This window comes from Sesamum indicum, linkage group LG3 (assembly GCF_026168435.1).
Source record: "Sesamum indicum cultivar Baizhima isolate 11 linkage group LG3, ASM2616843v1, whole genome shotgun sequence".
Taxonomy (NCBI): Eukaryota; Viridiplantae; Streptophyta; class Magnoliopsida; order Lamiales; family Pedaliaceae; genus Sesamum; species Sesamum indicum.
The window spans coordinates 19,452,282-19,472,073 of record NC_142659.1 but is presented as its reverse complement, the minus strand read 5'-3'; the positions used below and the strand labels follow the sequence as shown (position 1 = coordinate 19,472,073).

The 19,792-nt window shown below is 34.5% G+C and overlaps 2 protein-coding genes across 4 annotated transcripts; both read right to left on the bottom strand.

The window, feature by feature from the left end:
* Nucleotides 1–5,876: 5,876 nt before the first annotated feature.
* On the bottom strand, nt 5,877–11,297 carry LOC105158087 (uncharacterized). Of its 3 annotated transcripts, XR_016064791.1 has the most exons (7): nt 11,012–11,297; nt 10,374–10,544; nt 10,155–10,244; nt 9,958–10,077; nt 9,784–9,856; nt 6,301–9,398; nt 5,877–6,156 (listed from the first exon to the last, which is right to left on the bottom strand). XR_016064791.1 is itself a non-coding variant. In XM_011074718.3 (6 exons), the coding sequence occupies exons 1-5, from the start codon at nt 11,192–11,194 to the stop codon at nt 9,809–9,811; spliced, it is 612 nt and encodes a 203-aa protein (XP_011073020.1). In that variant the 5' UTR covers nt 11,195–11,297; the 3' UTR covers nt 5,877–6,156; nt 9,784–9,808. The 3 variants fall into 3 exon arrangements, 2 of the variants coding, with proteins under 2 accessions (XP_011073020.1, XP_088735029.1); XM_011074718.3 differs by lacking the exon at nt 6,301–9,398; XM_088878903.1 differs by lacking the exon at nt 5,877–6,156 and having other exon boundaries at nt 6,163–6,691.
* Nucleotides 11,298–12,509: 1,212 nt separating this feature from the next.
* LOC105158086 (putative inactive leucine-rich repeat receptor-like protein kinase At3g03770) lies at nt 12,510–16,815 on the bottom strand. Its single transcript, XM_011074716.3, has 7 exons — nt 14,973–16,815; nt 14,750–14,883; nt 14,206–14,449; nt 13,553–13,764; nt 13,437–13,459; nt 13,161–13,272; nt 12,510–12,975 (listed from the first exon to the last, which is right to left on the bottom strand). Exons 1-7 carry the CDS (start codon nt 16,321–16,323, stop codon nt 12,742–12,744), a joined length of 2,310 nt encoding a protein of 769 aa, XP_011073018.1. The 5' UTR covers nt 16,324–16,815; the 3' UTR covers nt 12,510–12,741.
* Nucleotides 16,816–19,792: the final 2,977 nt, after the last annotated feature.

Below are 19,792 nucleotides of genomic sequence, written 5' to 3'. Positions count from 1 at the left end.
AGTTGAGGTTGAATATTTAGATCGGGCTTATTTTAATTTGTCCAATAAATTAAATCAAGCTCAATACTTAATCTTTTGGAGCTATTATTTAATTCAATTAAATAGAATATCCAACATAAAATTCATGAGTATTTAATCCAATTAAATATACACAAATCCAAATATACTTAATTAATAAATTTAATTTATCATTCAAGTCCAAATCATAATTAGTTCTGACTAATTATTTCTAGCCAATCTTTACTAATTTATGAATCCAATTTATTAATTAGACAAGCCTACTTAATTAGTGCAACTAAATTAATTAGTCCAAGCATGATTTAAATTAATCTCATTACTTTAAGAAGCTAAGTTCAAAATCAAATTAATCTAATTAATTAAATTTTGAACTATACATCCAATTGGTTATCCCTTATAAATTTCAAATTAATTCCATCACTTTTTGTGATTTGTGTATGACTCTTAGTTTACATTTTAATTAGACTTGGGCGTGTGACTAACTTTATTAATTAAACCTAATTTAATTAATTAATTTTGATTATTTCATAACCAGAAATGTTTGTTACTTAGGTGACCATCTATGAACAGTCCGTGGCATTAGAGATTAGGAGAATAATAGCGTGAACATTTAGGCTCCGAGTTCCATGCAGGTACAGTCTTTATGTCAACCATTTGCAGACCTTAGTCTAGGGAATAGAATTTGGCTTCGATTTTCATCCTCGACTAGGCATCTACATTTCGTATTCGAGATGTGTTTACTCTATTAATTGATATAAGAAATTCCTTCCAGCTCAATCTATCGCTATGACCATAGACTTGAAGAGTCTAAACCATCTTAGAATGCATATGAGATCTCCCTATCATATATTGATATGGGGCAATTCTTTCTTGAAATCTACCGTTCTTGTTATATACTTTGACTGCATTAGACAAAACTTATAATGACCATATCTCACGATACAGTCATCTATCGCCAAATATAAGATACAGTCTTCGTATGCATGCGACTGCATGATTCTCAAGTCTGGGGACTGATTCTGTACTATCAAAATTAAAAATTTCAGTCATATCGATCAAACCTACAAATCTTCCATATGACCATTTCTGCGAATCAATTCAGTCCGTCGACTATCTTGTCAACCAACTCATCAAAATTGCATGGATGACCTACATCCCCTGTCGATGAAACACGGCACTGCAATACTTAGTGCAAGTTTCTATAAGACTCTCGATGCCCTATCTCGAGGTCCTCAACTTAAAATTTTTCAAATTGACCCTCAAAATTGATTTTATAGATGTCAACCTATGCACAACCCAACTCCATGGGTTTAACCATTTGATCTGTGGCCATTTGTTGTGATATTGAAATGCCATTTAACATCAGTAATAAGCACAACAAACACTTAAGCCATTGATGAATACTTACTTTATTCATCATTATATTACTTTGATAAAGATTGACGAATAGTAGCCATCCAATTGATTTTCTGATCACTTATTCTAAGAGGGTTAGCCGATCAAAACATAGAGAGGGCAGTTCCAGCAGAGGCCTAATCAGACCGAGAGTCTGGACTTATGCCCAGACCAGTTGAAGTTCGCATAGGGATTGATTGTGAACCAATCTCAACTGAAGCCGAGGAGCTGAAATTGACACTTGGAGCAGGTAAAATTGACATAGATTTGGGTGTTTTGTCTTGATTCATTTCTTTGCTCAACTGCCTTTTAAGGTAGTTGGTGATTCCTTGTAAACTTCGAATATGCTAATCGAGATGTCTCGGATGCGATTGGACTAGATGCCTTCACCTCGATCAACTAATAAGTAGTATCCATCATTGGAGCTAGGCCCTTCCCGCGTTGCAAACAGTCTCTTGGTGATGTTAGGAAGCAAGGCACACCTTTCTCCGAGTTTCCTTGCGCGGCATCCACCTGAACGTGGAGAGGATTTCCCTCAAAGAAAGATAGGTGTGTCAAGAAACAATATGAAGTCACCCCTATTTCGCTGACCAGGGAGCTGTTGACTAATGACCTAAAAAATGCGTGACGTTTGAAAAGCATGGGCAACCCTTCGCGCACAAAATAGCAATGACAAGAGATTGACCTGTCGGGGTCGAGCGATCAACACCTCAGGGGTTTAGGGTTCCAAACCTGGTGCGACTACCTCTCTTCTATTTTAAATAAAAAGTAAAGGCCTAGCAAAGAGAGGCAAGTGCTTTCATGAATGAATGCGATAAACCAATCAATCTTTTCGTTATTTATCGGGGACAGGGAACCAGCCCAGCGATCAACACCTCAGGGGTTTAGGGTTCCAAACCTCCTTCGCCCCCTCCCTATTAGTCGTGTTCAACAGTTCCAAAATTAAGGAATGATTATTACAAAGACCGTTTAAAAAATAATCCGAAATAAAATAAATAATAGTTACAAAAGTTATCCGAACCGTTCCAATTGAAAAAAATACTTTTTACTATTCTAATACAATATGAGGAACAATTGCCATCAACTTGTCACAACAACTGAAATGGTCTTTCACCATCCGTTCCTACATTTTAAGAACGACGTCTGTAACAATGGATAATAAACCGTTCCTAAACCCAGTTCAAATTAAATTTTTTTAATTAATAACTGTTCCACATTCTGAAAAAATTGTGCCTAAACCCTCCTCAAATCCCGCATCTTTTTTTTAGTGTTGATTTATTCATTTTAACTGAGATAGCAAGGCAATGGTAATATATATATATATATATATATATTTAAAACTTCTGATGAATATAAGGAGTATTTGAATAAATACGGGTTAGAGCTCCTTTGCGTCATAGAGTTAAATTATAGGTACTACTAAAGTTTTTATTGCCATTGTTACTCGTTGTTGCTGAGGATGGCATTTGGGCCTTTTTGTGGCACTTTAACTGAGTTCATGCTTTCTAGTTTAACAATACGTAAAATGTTCCCATATTTGCATAACCTCATCCCTAGTTTTGAGCCTTTTATTTTTGTAATTTCGGCAAAGGCATTCAATTTTCTCGCTGTTCATATGTGCATTTTAACACTTGGCCTATTTAATGGAAGCCCAACACCATCTTCATAATCCTGCCTAATACCCATATTTCTCGGTAAGTCTTGTCATACATCTCTCTCCCTATTTGTCTTTACATGATGACTACCGATATATACCTGTACTATATAAAATTGAAGTGGGGTGAATTGATGTCTCAATTATTTTGGTATGTTAATTTTAATATTTAGTTTTATTTATTAACTTTCCGACCACTCGTGTAGTTCCCATTCGTTCATTATCTTTCAATAGTTATTCTTTTTTATTAATTTTCATTTATTTTTTGTCACTATCTTTTTATAAATTTAATATTAACTTATTATTTTATATGCACTTTATTAAATAATAAATATTTTATTTTTAATGATTTTTATAGAAATATACACACGTGCCACAAAATACTAATATATATAAATAGTATACATGCACATAAGGACATATGTCTTAAACAAAGTAAAACTCACATATTATCATGCAATATTCGATATATATAATTAATTGCATGTCACTATATAAATACAGATAAATTCCAAGGTATAAATTAATTAATTACCATTAATAATAATTTATATCAAAATATATAAATTAAAAATAATAACTAAACTGCACTGAACAAAATATGTTTCAATTATAATCTTGTCAATCACGATCCACCTCTCCCAAACTCAACACAGAGATCAACTACAGTACACGACGATGGTGATATTTATATAATATACTGGAAAATTAGAGAGAGATAAAGTGTGTGTGTGGGGTAGGGGGGGGGTTAATAATTCAAAAGAGCGAATACAAATAAAATTAAAGCAGTACAAGTAGAGGAATTTGCGACGGACAACAGGCAAAAATTAGTTGTAGAGAAATAGCAGTTATATATGACACTAGCAACGGTCATCGCGACAACCTTGCAATGAGCAAAGTGGTCGTTGTGGAAATAGCCATTACATTGATTACTTTATTCATCTTTATGCATCTTCAAACTAACATCTAAATCACCTTTATACTGAAATTCCACAAAATATCAGTTTTGTGTACAATAACTACTCCAAGTTGATGAAAATCTATTAAAGTTTGAATCAAACGAAGTGGACTACATTTGAAGTGAAGGAGCAGGTTTTGTCTTCCTGATGTAAAACTTTGGCCCGCCCTCCATCACAATTAACATCACCTCTTGGATTAGTGATATTGGTCATGACATCCACCCAAATCAACCAGCTACCCAACTGACCTTTGTCTTCTGCTTTTTGGGTCTCAGCCATCAGATGAAGTATCTGTCATATTCAAAGATACAGCAAAAGCAACTGCTGGTTGGGATAATATTTCATGTTCATAGCTGGGCTGGCTGTGATATCACACCAACCAATTATATGCAAAATTACCAGTGAAAAATGATGCATTATAGAGCAGATGGCTCATCTAAGTCTTAGTTCTGATCAACATCATTTCAAGTGGAGCAACTCAGAATCTTTTAGTCGGTAATGATTCGGTATTGGACATTTTTCTTTAGGGCTGAGTGCATTTATATCGTTGTGAAAACACCATATAGTACGCACTTCACTAAGAAAACGTAACAACGTGACTCTTATATCTTATTGTAAGGGAAAAATGCAAAAATTTATCTCCTGTAATACGATAAATGAGTAAAGTATTTTTTGTGATCTAATGTACTTTAGAAAAGAAAGCAAATTACCCCTTGAAGTTGCAGGCTTTGAATGTAAAAGAAGCACAGAAGAAGGCACAACCAGAGAGTGAGGAGTCATGGAAGTTGGTGCCTAGTTTCTCGCCCCGACCTAGCATCCATGTAGGATGCCACGTGTTTAGTTGAGTCCAGTTGGCAGAAGTTAAAAATTTTAATTCCCAATTTGTCCGACTAATATCCAGTCATTTTTTTGTCAGAATAACTAAAAATGCCACTAAATTAAAACTTACAGAATTAGAATTGCCAATTTGATACTTATTGGACTAATAATTTTACAATTTTGCCTGGCATTTAACTCTTTATTTTAATAAAGAAGTTGATTGTTTTTCAAGTTAGAAAGTCAGTCTGTATATATGAGCAAATGTGTAAAGGGTGTATATTTAACAAATTAATAAAATAAAAACAAAAAAAATCCTAATGTAATAGTCTCATCGAGCCCTGCTGTGGGCTCATAATAACCACCGTGCATTGCTATGTCAGGTGCAGCAGGAGTTGGAGTAGGAAGCAATGCGGGCGGATTATCATAGCATTCCTTCACGAATGAGCCTCCATCAGCAATACATTTATTGTGGTATCCCCTAACAAACCCCTTCATACTTAAATTGAACATAACCTCACTCGGTGTTTGGTGTTTTGAACCTACGGTTCTTGCACTCACGATGCAGGCAGCTAATCTTCTAGCAATCCATGTGCGTATGCTGATCCTTAGCCCAATTAAGAAAATCTAAACACCGTCCTCAAAGTCTTACTTACTCGTATATTCACATGCGGGGTCTTCTCATATACCAACCTCCTCACTTGTCTCAATATTTTTTACCTAATTATAAACATATGTATATATATTATAAGCAACTCAAGAATTACCTTATCATAATTAATAATATATATGGTATAATCCAATTTACTCCGATGTGATATTGTAAATGAGCAAATAACCCTCCTATAGAAAAAATAACAATTTACCTCATGTGCTTGTTAAAATGAAGCAATTTACCTCCCCATCTAAAAAGGTAAATTGTTTCATTTTAGAAAAACACATAGGCATAAATTGTTGGGCCAAAACAAAGAAAAAGAACAAGAATGAAACATCCAATAGTGAGAAAAAGCTAATTCGACAACTAGCAACTGGTGTGGTGACAACTGATGACTTGCCTTCTCCATTAGATGCCAAATATACCTAATTAAAGTGCAGAATCAATAAGGATACAGAGGCAGAATTTGCAAAAGCTAATATCCTCGAAAAATGTTGCTGGCATCCAGAAAGAAGACATTTCTGTGACGTAGCGCCAGCATCTACTATGATCTTAAACATAACAGGTCAAGAGCGACAACCCGTAACTCCCAATGATCAGACGTCTTTGATCTTTGCAGGCTCAATATGTGCTGAGGAGCAGGATTGAACAAGCAGCACCTGCCACCAGAACGTAGTATAAGTTGTATTAACATATTAACAATGTTGTTATGCGACACCCAACTAAGTATATAACATAGTAAGTTCTTCAAGAAGGGCATAGTTCGCCTTACATATGACAACTCTAATCAAGTTAGATTTTACCTTGATGAAGAAGCACTAGATTTCTATTTGGATGGAGGAAGAGTTGAGGAAGTGTCCTCAAGTGGCGGATGAGGGTGGATTTTTTACTAGTGGAGGGAGGACATATAGGCTAGAGTTTAATCTTATATGGACCTAGGCGAACTGATCCCCACTCATCATGGCAATCCATACCTGACCTGATCCGTGCAATAATTCACCTGGGGAGACCCAATTTCACAATGGTTGGAGGATGAATGCTACAGGAAGTGTCCTCAAGTGGCGGATGAGGGTGGATTTTTTACTAGTGGAGGGAGGACATATAGGCTAGAGTTTAATCTTATATGGACCTAGGCGAACTGATCCCCACTCATCATGGCAATCCATACCTGACCTGATCCGTGCAATAATTCACCTGGGGAGACCCAATTTCACAATGGTTGGAGGATGAATGCTACTTTGATGATTTGATCATCAAGCAATAACCAAGTCCAACAATACATTATACTTATTCATGGTATAAATTGAATGCATAATCTCTTCTCAGTTCATCAACATAATCTAAATAACTCAAGATGTGATCAAACTCTGAAATCATATGAAAAAGCACAATTACTCATAGACATGAAAATAAAATTGTGCATTAATAAGAAAATATTCAACTCATTGTGTCAATTAGGCTTCCCAACAGTCTTAGCAAATATTTAGTTCATGAAGTAAACATCAAAAAAATGAAATCTAGCCTGAAGGAATGTACTTGTGTTGCTAGATTATCTTCTCCAAGAATTTCCTTTGCTTTTCCTCTTGCATGCTACGCTTTCTACTTTTCCAAAAAAGATCATTCCTAATGTTTTTTCTTCCCCTTTAACACATCAAACTAGGTTGCACATATTCCTTTTTCTCCAGCAATTATTAGGTCTCTCATCTATTTTTGCCGGCAGCGCTCATCCAATAACCTATGGTCATGGCTAAGTTATATTCACTTCTTGGGAATGTTTTTCAGATACCCATGGGCACGGATTAAGTTGGCAACAATTCTCTTAATTCCTTGCAATTCCTCCCAACATCTTTTCTCGTAGAAAAGTTTCCTTTCCTTCCAAGCTTCATTACATTCATAGCACCTAAAAACCCATAACAATCAACAAACACAAGCCAATAGTTAATAAACCATATAGAATCATGTTATCAAATTTCCCAACACCTATGCTATGCTTGTCCTCAAGCATACAACAATTCAAGTTCATCACATCCTTCATATATGTGCCCCCTTTCTTTTCTATCCACCCCTTTTCAACTTAAACCAACATATCATCACGAATTCACCATCATATTGCAAGTTAGGAATAGACTTCATAGTACAAATTCACACAAGCCACACAATAGAGCAATTATCTCAATAATCTTTTTAATCAAATGCAACGAGAGTTAACACCCTCTCTTTGGATCTGCTCAAAGTGTTTAAGGGCAAACAAGAACTCTCAAGTCATAACATGACAAAATTTTACTATAGGTTTTGCTCCTATATCACATCTCCACCGGTAAATAGTGAATTTGATGCAAGAATCAAACTCTTTTTCGAGTTGTAATGGGGCTTTAGGTAAGGTTGGTAAAAAGATTTTAGAAAAAGGATGGTCTTTGGGTTTAATGAATTATAGGACATCACTAGCGTGACGTAATGCATTTAACATTTCTTGCTTCAAGTGTTTATTGATGATTCTAATAACATAAAGTTATATGGTTTACTTCCTACTACTTTCCCTAATTTTGAGCACATAATGCTTGTCGTTAGTAATTTTTGTGGAGTTTTAGGTGTTTCTATGAATGACACGGAGCTTGGAAGGAAAGAAGACCTTCTTGATGAAAAAAGGGCTTGGAGGAATCGTAGGGAATTAACAGAATCTCTGCCAACTTACCACAGGTTATCAGAAGAATGGACCCCAGAAGTGAATATAAGTTAAGTTGTGACCGCAGATTATTAGACAAGAATTACTGGAGAAAATAGATGAGAGACCAATAAGTGCCGGAGAAAAAAGAATATGTGGGACCTAGTTTGATGTAATTATCTCCTTTTATTAGATTAGATATTTGGAAATGAAAGGAATCTTGAAGAAAAAACGAAGAGTTCAACTTTAAGTAGAGTTGTTTCATTTTCTTCCACTCAACAGAGGAACCCTAGGAAGAGAAATATAAAAGGGGAAGAAAAAAACATAGTAACGATCTCTTTTAGAGAATGAGAAAATGCAGAACACAAGGCAAGAAACAATGCATTTTTGGAGAAGATATTCTGGCAAAGCAAGTGAAATTCGTTCAAGCCAGATTTCTATGCAATGAGTTTTCTTAGTTTTTCTTTCTTTCTTTTTTATTGTTACATCATGAATTAAGTTTCTATTTACTAAGGCTATTTGGACGCCTAATTGAGATAATGAGTTAGAACATTTTTCTTATTACTCAACAGCTTTATTTTAAATATGTCCATGAGTCATTGTGTTTTTCTTAAGATTAAGAGCTTGATCACCTATTGAGTTATTCAAATTATATTGATGAACTGAGAAGGAATTCTGCATGACAGACACGTCAATTCATGGTGTGAATTGAATGATATTTAGAGATACGTAGGCATGATTCATCTAAGTGAATTGGTTTTTCGTAGAACTTAATGCATTATTGTCTCGAGAATTAGATACGAGAGAGATCCACTAATTTCTAAAAAATTAATAGATTAAGTATAACTTAAGAAAGTATATCACATTAACTTGGAAAAAACCTTGTTTATGAAAATAAATGTTTTGATAGATTAATTTGTTAATATTATATTCATTGAATTAATTAGGTTAACTATAGCATTAGCATCTCATCTATTATTGAAGTTCTCCAACTTGACTTTTCTGAAAAAAATTTATTTTCTCTGTAGTAGTAATTCATCTCTAAAATCTCAATCATACAAATAATTAGGGACTAGTTATAGTTTTGGGACTTATTTCATCAAATCCTCTTGGGAACGATATGTTTATACTTGATAGCTAGTGCCATTGCTAATAGCCTATCCACTTTTTGCCAATGAGAACTCCCACCCGCTCTACCACAAATAGGACTTGTAAGCAAGCATCAAGTAGGCCTCTTTCCTGCTCATCACACATAAGGAAAAGGTACATAATCAAGTTGGAAGCAATTAAGTGGAAAAAGCAAAACAGTTCAAAGTCCTGTCAATGTAATTGCATGCAGCAACTACGAACCAAACTACATAAACTTGAGAAACAGGAGAGACACTACACAAGCAGACAAGAATGCAACAGATTGGTTGGCGACCTTAGTGCATCAAGGGAATATTCATAAAACCCAGATATTAACGATTACAAGCAGCAGGTTTCTCAATATCATATAAAATTATTTAGAAGTAACTACATGATAAAGGGGATATGAAAAGCACGGAACCCATATCGGCAAGACCATAGATGTTCCGGGTCAGTTCCAGATAATCAGACGCAAAGAAAAGAGTTACTTTTATACCTTTATATTAGCAGAAGATTGAACCTTAAACCACATTAGAATTCTGAACCATGTGTCTGTCTGGCATTTCACCCTAACAAGATAGACATAATAAAAAGAGGGGGTCATAAAATTTCACTTTAGCCAGCAATATAAACAAGAAGTAGCAACTGCAATCACGAGACTAAGACTTACAGATTCTGACAACTGGTCTCTTATACAATACATGGATTTCAACATCATTTCCATAGTATCTTTTGCCAATTGGAACTTGACATCCCTTTCACCCAAGTTTGGCTGAACATCACTGTGAAGCTGCAGAAAACAGAACTTTAGATAAAAAAACATATTCGACAACTGAAAAGTTCATTTAATGAAAAAGATGAGAATACCTTCAAATTAATAACTGCTGTAGGCTCTGTTCTTTCCACATTTTGATTTGCCATGTTCCATGTCATTGACTTCAACCGGGGCAAGACAACCTAACAGAACGAACATAGAAAAATAAAAATAGATAGAATGAATTAAGTAATGAGTAGTTTTAGACAAATATTCATTGGAAAAAAAAAATTGTTATGTTTCTCTCTATCATTAAAAGTACAACATTTCACCTGATCTTTTGATATATCCTCTCGCCACTCCTTTTGGAACTTTTGCAGTAGAAGTGTCAACAATCTCTGCAATTCAGGCAGGACTTCAGCAGGGAACAATTTCTGAATCTCATCTTTATTTACATTGTCGTAAACAGACCTCCGTATCAGTACTCGTAGGCATACTAATAGCTGCAGAAACAATATTACGCACCATATTATATACCTTTGAGCCACATAGGAATATGAAATTGTTACAAGAATTATTTCAAGTTAACGCTATTGCGGTGGACAATTCAAAATGGTTGCACCACTATGTAGCAGGTAGAAGCCTTCAATTAGACTAGTACAGTACATATCACCTGCACCTGCACTATTTTGTCTAGAAAGCTCAAAGCTGCACACATAGGCCATAGGATTATGCAATGTGCTGAGTCGAGCACACTAACGCATGAGATGGTTGTATACGATGCCTCAATTCGAATACAACTATATTCTAACTGCAACTAATAACAAGGACCCCGAAAACCATAGACAACCCAGAAAAGAAACAGTTATCAGGCCCCAAATAAAGCGCTATACAATAGACAATTACCAGGATCATATATAGATGGGACAGGGGGGAAGCGAATCAGAATAGGGGGTTACAGTTTGCTCACAGGGTCGAGATCAGAATCGTTGGGGAGCTGAAGTATATCCCGGAATATCTGTCGGTCGGCGGCGTCGAGGCCGGTTCGGCGGGTCCGCCAGAGGGCTTGGAGTATGTACTCCACCGATTCTTTGGAGTTGGCTCTTACCAGAAGTGGTAAATGGCCCCACATACTGTGATTCCCATCTCCCATCTTCCAAATCAAAGCATCAGATGCCTCTCTCGTTCTGCTTGTTTTGGGTGAATGTTCGTTTGTACCAAATGAAATGGGTCAGTTGCATCCACCAGACAATAAAATACTTCCTCTTCATTAGAATTTAATGAAAAGTGCATGTCACATGCCTAAAATGCGAGTGGGTTTCTTTTCTTACACCTTTCTATATTATTTTATTTCTTTTTTTGATATATAAGATAAAATTAAATTTTTAGTTTAAATAAATATATTACTTATCAAAATATATTTAAACTAAAGTATTAATATTTTTTATTATTTAAAATTTTGTAAAATTAAATATTTTTTTACTTAATTTTTCTTTTTAACTTCTTCTTTTCCATTGGCTGCCTCATTGCCGATGGAGGTCGCCCCTTCTTCTTCCCTTGGCGCTAGGGAAGATGTCGCCCCGTCGCTCAAATCCAAGTCACCCAACAGCAACAGGGCGATGTCGCCGTCACCCCTTTATGTGTGTTGATAGCGACGTCGCCCAAAACAATATGGGTGACAGCTTCGTCGCCCATTTATATATATATATATATATGTATTATATGGATATCGTATGTATAATATAAGTGTCGTATATAATCATATATAAATAAAAAATATATATTAAATTATTAAAATTTAGGTAGTTCATTTCTTGATAATTGAAGAATAATGGTTATTATAAAAAGGGTATAACGAGCAATTCAGTACAAAATTTAACAGCATGAAACTTGCTTATAAGAAGAGATATTTTAAAAAGCAAAGGAGTTTTTTACTTATTTTTTAATATAGGAGAGCTCTAGCTAAGTTTTGAAACCATATGGGGGTTTTATGCAATTTATCCCCCTAATATCTAAAGAAGTGTAATTTTGCATTGTAGTCCCTCAACTTGCATTATTTAGAAAGCCTCGATTAATAACCAAAATTTCACTTAAAGGACATTTCTTTGGTACCACTTTTCATTTTTGAAATCGATAATTACAAAAAAATTGCAATTTCGATTCCAAAATGTTTAATGATTTGTAATATTAATCTCATACTTCTTAAAACAGTCAACATTAGTCCCATACCTTCGAAGAATATTGCAAAATTAGTATCACAAAGCGAGCCCCAAACATTGCAAATCTTTTACGGTGAGACTAATTTTACAACGTTTTCCTAAGCGTGGGACTAATATTGACTATTTCAAGAAGTATGAGACTGATATTGCAAATCATCCTATACTTTGGGGCCAAAACTGCAAAGTTCCTATATTTGAATCGAGATATAAGATGCAATAGAACTTCAAAGAAGATTCAATCTGCAGTGATTTACTGAAAGATATATGCATTCTGCGCTCAAGAGGAAGGTGATAGGTTGTTCTATCAATAATATACACAATTCAACAACAAAAAATCATACTTAGTGTGATTTAAGCATGGACGTATGCAGATAGACATGATTTACAGTTGACTAGGCGTCCAGGCCATTTTAACATTCCGAAGACTAGATGCAAAAGATTCCGTATTCGCAGCTGCATATCGATACAGATGAGAAAAAAGTTAAGGGGATCGTATTGTTTTCCCAGATCTCTGATCACCATCTGCTGTTGCCTGCACTTGAGCTGCATACTGCAAATTCCAAAGAATGTCTTCAAAGGACGGACGGGTTGACGACTCGGGCGAAATGCAATTGATTGTTAGGGATACTACGATTGAAAGCGATTCTTGAGAAGCAGATGCCAGCACCATTGTGTCAAGTATTCGCTTCTGGCCATCTGGATTCCCTAAAGAAACCTGTAAATTGTGGAAACCGGTTATCAGATTGTGCTACCAAAGCCGTTTAAAGTTGGTTATCCCTGTCTATTATAACTTGGAGAGAACTAGAATATGAGAGGAGATGAATGAAAAGGAGAATGTGCTTCACAGTATAACCAAATGGAAAAAGTTGAATGCATAAGTTGATCTTATTTGTAATCTACCATTTCGTTAAGCAGAAACGACTCCTTTCTTGCATGAACTGAAGGCCCGATAAGTGACTCTAGTAATATAAACCCAAAGCTGTAAATATCATCCTCTAGGCTCTTCATTTGCCTGCAAATATAGACGTGCAGTATGTTAATTGTGCATGGACATAGCCGAAATCATACTGGCACGGTAATAGTTTTGCTTGGTAATATCGCCACATCCCAAAAGCTTGTAAAGTTTCTACCGACTACTCGTTATTGCATCGATTTCTGGTCAAAGGGTATTCTTACCATGATTTAAGACCATCTTCTTCCTAGAAAACAAGACAACAGGAGAAGAGAGTTAACAGTTTGCAATAGTTTAATATCATCTACCAACTAGTGGATGTGTGTAGTGGAATGCGTACTTTGTCCCTGTCGACCTCTTGAGCTACAACTGACAATCCATAGTCACTCAGTTTTCCCATCCGATGCTCATTTAGCAAGATGTTGTTCGCCTTCAACCGGTTGCTGTAAAAACCCGGAATAATTCCAGTGTGCAGAAAATGAACGGCCTTGGCAATTCCAATTAGAATGGCTAGTCTATCAGACCATTTGAGCACCTTCTCTGTACTAGATTCTGAGAGATTGATGCAGCAAAGTATTAGTTATTAGAAATCACAGCATTCATGAGAAAGCTGTTTCATCAAATGCAGAAAGAACTTGTGATGAGTAAGAGGGTATTTGGCTAAGCTAAGAAATCTTATAAGCACATACATCTTATAAGATATTTAAAAATAAGTTCTTGAAGTGTTTGAATAAAAAAACGAAGATGAAACTTATAAGGTAGGAATTCGTCACTTTTTCTAAAGAAACTTATAAGCTCCTAACATCTTATTTTTGGATATTATAAGTTCTTTTCCTAAAGAGTTTACCAAACATTCCTCAACATCATAATAACACATAAAACATCTTATAAAATGTCTTAAAGTGCTTATTAGCTCACCCAATACACCCTCTAAAGCTGCTAGTTCCCAGGTGATCAGATATTAAAATGAGTTATTTTCTATGGAATCCTCACCAGAAAGATGAGCTCGATAGTTGCCGTTTGGTACATATTCGTAAATAAGATAGACCTTGTTAGCACCAGATACATCTTTTCTTTCAATCTCAATGCAGTGCCCCAAGAAGCAGACAAGATGAGGATGCCGAAGCTTAGCCAACAAATCCAGTCTGAGTTTCAGATTCCGGATTGTATATCTTCTCGACACCGTCAAGCACCGTATTGCTACCTGCACCCCATCTTCCAGTCTTCCTTTGTATATCTGAGGACAAAAGAAATGATGTAAAATTCACGAGGCTCGATATTTATAAACATTGATACAGCCAACAGGTCGATCATTGTTTGCAGGAAGAAATTAATCACCACCAGAGTTTCTTCATTAAGAACTTAGTCATGCATTTATCAGCTAAAGTCGGTCTGTTTCACAACCTAAGTGCGAATAAAATAACTCAACAAGTATGATATCACAGCCAAAAAAATCAAGGGAACTCAATTTACAAGCTGGCCATTTAAAGAGCAAAATGAAGCATCAATATACAATAGCTGTCTTCAAAGTTTGTACCTTTCCAGTTGACCCTTCACCCATCAAGGCCGACTTGTCGAAGTTGTTGGTAGCTGCCTTTAACTCATCTAGTGAAAACGAGCGATGAGCTGGAGTGCCTTGCGAGCCTAACTTTGCTGCATCAGAAATATACCCTGGAGAATAAATACAGTATATCTTCAGAATGTGAAGAAAGCTAGCAAAAGATCAGGACTGGACTTTTAAGGCAAATAGAAGAACATACTGGCATTCGTTATAATCTCAGCCGTGAACCCTGTGGCAGAGTTATCTTGCACCGCCTTGTGCAGTAAGTGCTGCTCTGATGCCCCTCGAGGACAATATTGCCGACATAATACAAGAAATCCAAAAGCCAATAACACCATAACTACAGCAATTCCACCAATGACACCTACTAATATCCACACATTCTTTTGGCGAGATTTCTTATTCTCTTGGGTGTTCTCCACACAATATGCCTCTGGATGTTGATTTCTTAGATCGATCGACAAGCAATTCCCACCAAACTTAATGACCCGACTTCTCACGTTAGAGCTCAAGCAGGACGGCAAGAGACCTCTCAACCTATTATTAGAGATATCGACCGTTTCAAGCTTACTACCGCAACTCAAACGCATTGGTAGTGACCCTGACAACTCATTCGATGCCAAGTTAAGTGAGCTGATACTAGGCAATGCAAAAATTCCAGCAGGGGCCATTTCTTTAAGAGCATTGAACGATAGGTCAAGTTGCTGAAGCTGATTCAGCTTGCCGTATTGCTCAGGGATTCTCCCAGAGAAAGAGTTGTTGCTAAGTAAAACTGCAACAACTCCATTCGGCATATTCGGAAGCTCAGAATCCAACTTATTGTTGCTCAAATCCAGCCAACGCAAGCTCGATAAGCTACTGAGATCCAGCAACTTGCCAGAGATTCCATTGTTGGACAAATTAATATCTGTTAACGAGGCAAATCTTTGCATAGAAGATGGTAATGGACCAGTAAACCTGTTGTTACTAAGACTTAAACTTGTAAGATCAGAAAACGAATCAAACCAACCAGGGAGAGTACCATTCAAGAAATTCCCATCCAATTTAAGAATCTGAAGGTTCATGATTCTTGGAAGTGTCTGAGGAACAGAGCCGTACAGAAAGTTCCAACTCAAATCCAAGCGTGCAAGAGACTGCAGCCGATGAATCTTGTCAGGAATTGGACCCCAAATGCCCAATGACACCAAACTCAGAACCCTTAAGCTATTTAGCCTTGACAAGGTTGCTACAAGTGAATCCATTGAGAAATTCTGTGACAGGGTCTTGTAAGGAACTGGAAATCCATCAAAATTACCATCCCTTGACTGCTTATCACCAAATATCCTGATCTCAGTGACGAAATTGTTCGAGCACGTGATGTTCACTTGTGGAGAAGAGGCAAAACAGAGATCAATGCCAGGATTCAGCCAATAGTCTAATGGTTTTGGGTACTCTAATTGCTTTCTTAGCTGCAAAAGCACTTGGGTTTGGGAGGATTGCAGCTCATGTGTATCCCAGATCAGCAAACTCCAACATACACATAGTAACATAAAGATTATTGAAATTTCCATGAGTTTTGATGCTTAGTTTCTGCAACTATTTCAACAAGACTAGAGGCTCAGAATAGCTTCATGAAAATGACATTTTCTCCAAAACCCACAAAGAAAATGCTGAAAGAACACTGATACAAGATTCAGATCATCAAGAAAGAAGAATTCCAGATGAAAAATTCAAGAAGGTGGCAAAGTGGAACATACTAAAACAGCAATAAACACTATCGAAATCCCTGTTTGAGAAATTAATGAACAGGAAACCAAAGCCAAGAAAAAATGAAGTAGAACTAGAAAAATGCAGGAATTTTTGCTGGGAAATGTGAAGGAGTGATGGTTGAAGGAGTATAATATCAGTGGTGGCACGTGGTGTTTTTTCTTGAGAATTGGAAGATATTGATAGACAATAATGGAGTAGGATTTTCAGTCATAGGTTAAAAAAAGCAACAAGTTGGAGGTTGATGTAATTTATGGTTGTCTACATACAACTGTGAGAATTGGAGAGTGAAGGCTGCATGAATGTGTCAGTGGGCGATTATTTAAATGGAATATTGTTTTAACAGTTCTATTATATTGAGCAATGGGGAACTGCCCATCACTGGCACTGTATGAATGTCCTGAGTTCTTGGGTACTGAGTTCTCTATTATTTTTTTTTTATATTAAGTTGATTATTTTTTATGATTTTGGTATGATATTTAGAGGGTGATTGACTAGATTCCTTTGGTTTATTTCTATTTTCAAATTTTTATTTTTTATAATAATAATAATAATAATAATATATTTGTTTACGCGCATTTTTGTTAGGAACGGTTACTATCACTCTCATAAAAATCGTTACTTTTTTTTTTATATATATATTTTACCTATATATAAAAAATTTTCAATCATTAATTTCAAACTAACAATATATTTTTTTTCATAATGATTTGACATGACATGATTAATAATTTCGAATCAAGAAAAAATATAACTATCAACTTTATTTACGTGATAAAAGGTATTAATTATTATTTTTGTCAAATAAAAAATATATTGATTTGATATTATTAACGTCATATAATAAAATCTTATCAATTATTTCAAACATATTTTATTTTCATAAAAAAAATTAAAAAATTGAACACACACGTATCAAACATTGGAAAAAATTGAAAATATTTGATAATTTTTTAAGAAAAGACACTTATAAAAATCCAGAATAAATTGTTATTCGTTTATAAACTCTTAAAAAAAAAAAAAAGCTTAACCCAACTTATTTTATAAATATTTTAAACTATTAATTATAACAATACGACAAAAACACCATCACTATTTTGTTAATATCACTTTTCATAGTTAACGTTTTTTTCCCCCAAATATTAAAAAAAAATACCTATTACATAATTTTAAATTATAAGGAACTTATTATTTCAAACTATATAATATTTATCAATTCTGATATTTTATTTATTCAAATATATTAAAAACTTAATTTAAAATAAAATTTAATATCTTTAAAATTTTAAAATATCTTATAAAATAGAAAAATTTATGAAAAATTTGAAATGGACTTAACCTTAATTATCTTGTTTGAAAAATAAAATACACAATTGGGAGCATCAGAATTTGACTTTTGTCCATATTGGTTAAGGTATATGTACTTACTGACGACAATTTTATTTCTAGTTGTAAAATTATTTTTAAGTAGTACTTTAAATATGTGTACTTAGGATTCTAACCTTACCCTTTAATTAATAATGTTTTTTCCTAGCTAATAAAGAGCAATTTGAGTGGATTGAGTTGTAATTTTAAAATGTATCATATTTCATAAATATATATATATATATATTATGTGTATAAAATATTTTTTTATATAAATTTGATATGCATATATTATGCAATAAAAATTACAATAAAATTTGAAATAGAAATTGTAATACTCGTTTGAGGGGGTGAAATTGAGGTATCATAATTGTGATTAATTATAATTTATTACAAGTACTAATATTTAGGGATAATGACACTCCCTTTCCCCTAAGGTCTGGTGTAATTACGTAGACCTATTGTGGTTTGAAAAATTACATTTGAGGTTTGATTACGTCTAACAAATAAGTTTCTCCTCTGATCAAAATTCACCAAATTTACTGATATTAACTAAAAAAAATGACTGAAAATTTGTCGATATCACCAACTTCACCAAATTGATGTGCGATGATGCGATTATTTTATTTCTAATTTTAATATAGATTTTTTTCTAACTTTTCTTGTTAATATCAGCAAATTTGGTGAATTTTGACTAACTGATGGACTTATTTATTAGACAGAAACAAAGCTCAGGATTGCTAGATGTAATTTTCTAAACTACAGAGAACTATGTGTAACTACATCAAATTTTAGGAGAGATGAGCGTAATTATCCCATAATAACAGTGATATTATGATAATAATACAAGGGCAAAATGGAAATTATAGTGCCACTAGGACCTCTGGAAAAGCTTCACCCCATGAGGATCCAGCTTGGCTCTAATATAGAATACATTCCAGCTTTGTTTATGGGGGTAACTTTGTTGATTTGCTGCAAAAGCATGTTCGGACAAGAATCTCCACAACATAAGCTTACAACCCTCTAAATTTGTACAAAAGAGATTTCAAACTAAAGTTGTCTAAATTCTAAGGTGTAATTATTCTTTCAAGCCCAAAAAGTTCTCTTTTGTAATTTATAAGATTATAAGATGGATGGATCTTTTTGAAATATTTCAAATTTGAATTCAAGTCTACGCCATAAAAAAATCGATTGTTCCCTACATTATCAACGAGTATGTTTTGAAATTTATAATAAGTTAGTTTTTTTAACTATGATGAAATAAATTAATATAAAAAAAATTTAACTTTTGCGTACAGTCTAATTCGTATTTATCTTGATCTTAGCTATAGTCAGTGTATTTGTTATAAATTTAATTATAGCTAGAGCATTTGACATGGCTTTAGCTATGGCTAATGCTTTAGTTTTGCCTGTTTAGTGAGCAATCAATAGCCGTTGCGAAACTATAGTTAATTACTATTTATTATGATTTTAAATGATTGTCGAAATCGTCAAAATTAATTACTAATGATCGGGACTCCTACATCTTCATGAAATGGCTTCAATCGCCATTCAACTTGTGTGTGTGTGTATATATATATATATATATATTCATTTTGAAACTCTTACAGAAAAAACATTGTGATTTCAAAGGGCTGAGCCAACAAGAGCGCAATTTATTTGTCGCGACTTTAACTGAGATTTATAGAATCGGAGTTATGAGGGCACTTCTTCGCCTAAAGAATATTAAGTTTCACTATCTCCTCATCAAATTCAACGAAAGAGTACCACTCGCACCTGAATTCTTTGTGTTTGCCGTTTTTATAAACGGCCTTGTAACAATATTGGAGTAGAATTTAGCATGATATGCTTATAAAATGCAGTTAGAACTCTTAATTCAAGATGGTACTGTTAACTCATACAATAAGG

Bases quoted from the DNA above. Each gene is read 5' to 3' on its own strand.
- LOC105158087 (XM_011074718.3), bottom strand. From the start codon at position 11,194: ATGGGAGATGGGAATCACAGTATGTGGGGCCATTTACCACTTCTGGTA. The intron at 10,545-11,011 runs GTGAGCAAACTG...TTGTTTCTGCAG, and splicing joins ACGATTCTGATCTCGACCCT to CTATTAGTATGCCTACGAGT. The intron at 10,078-10,154 runs GTATTCTCATCT...TGTTTTCTGCAG, and splicing joins CAGCAGTTATTAATTTGAAG to CTTCACAGTGATGTTCAGCC.
- LOC105158086 (XM_011074716.3), bottom strand. From the start codon at position 16,323: ATGGAAATTTCAATAATCTTTATGTTACTATGTGTATGTTGGAGTTTG. The intron at 14,450-14,749 runs GTACAAACTTTG...TTTTGTCCTCAG, and splicing joins GTGAAGGGTCAACTGGAAAG to ATATACAAAGGAAGACTGGA. The intron at 13,273-13,436 runs GTAAGAATACCC...CTATATTTGCAG, and splicing joins GAAGATGGTCTTAAATCATG to GCAAATGAAGAGCCTAGAGG.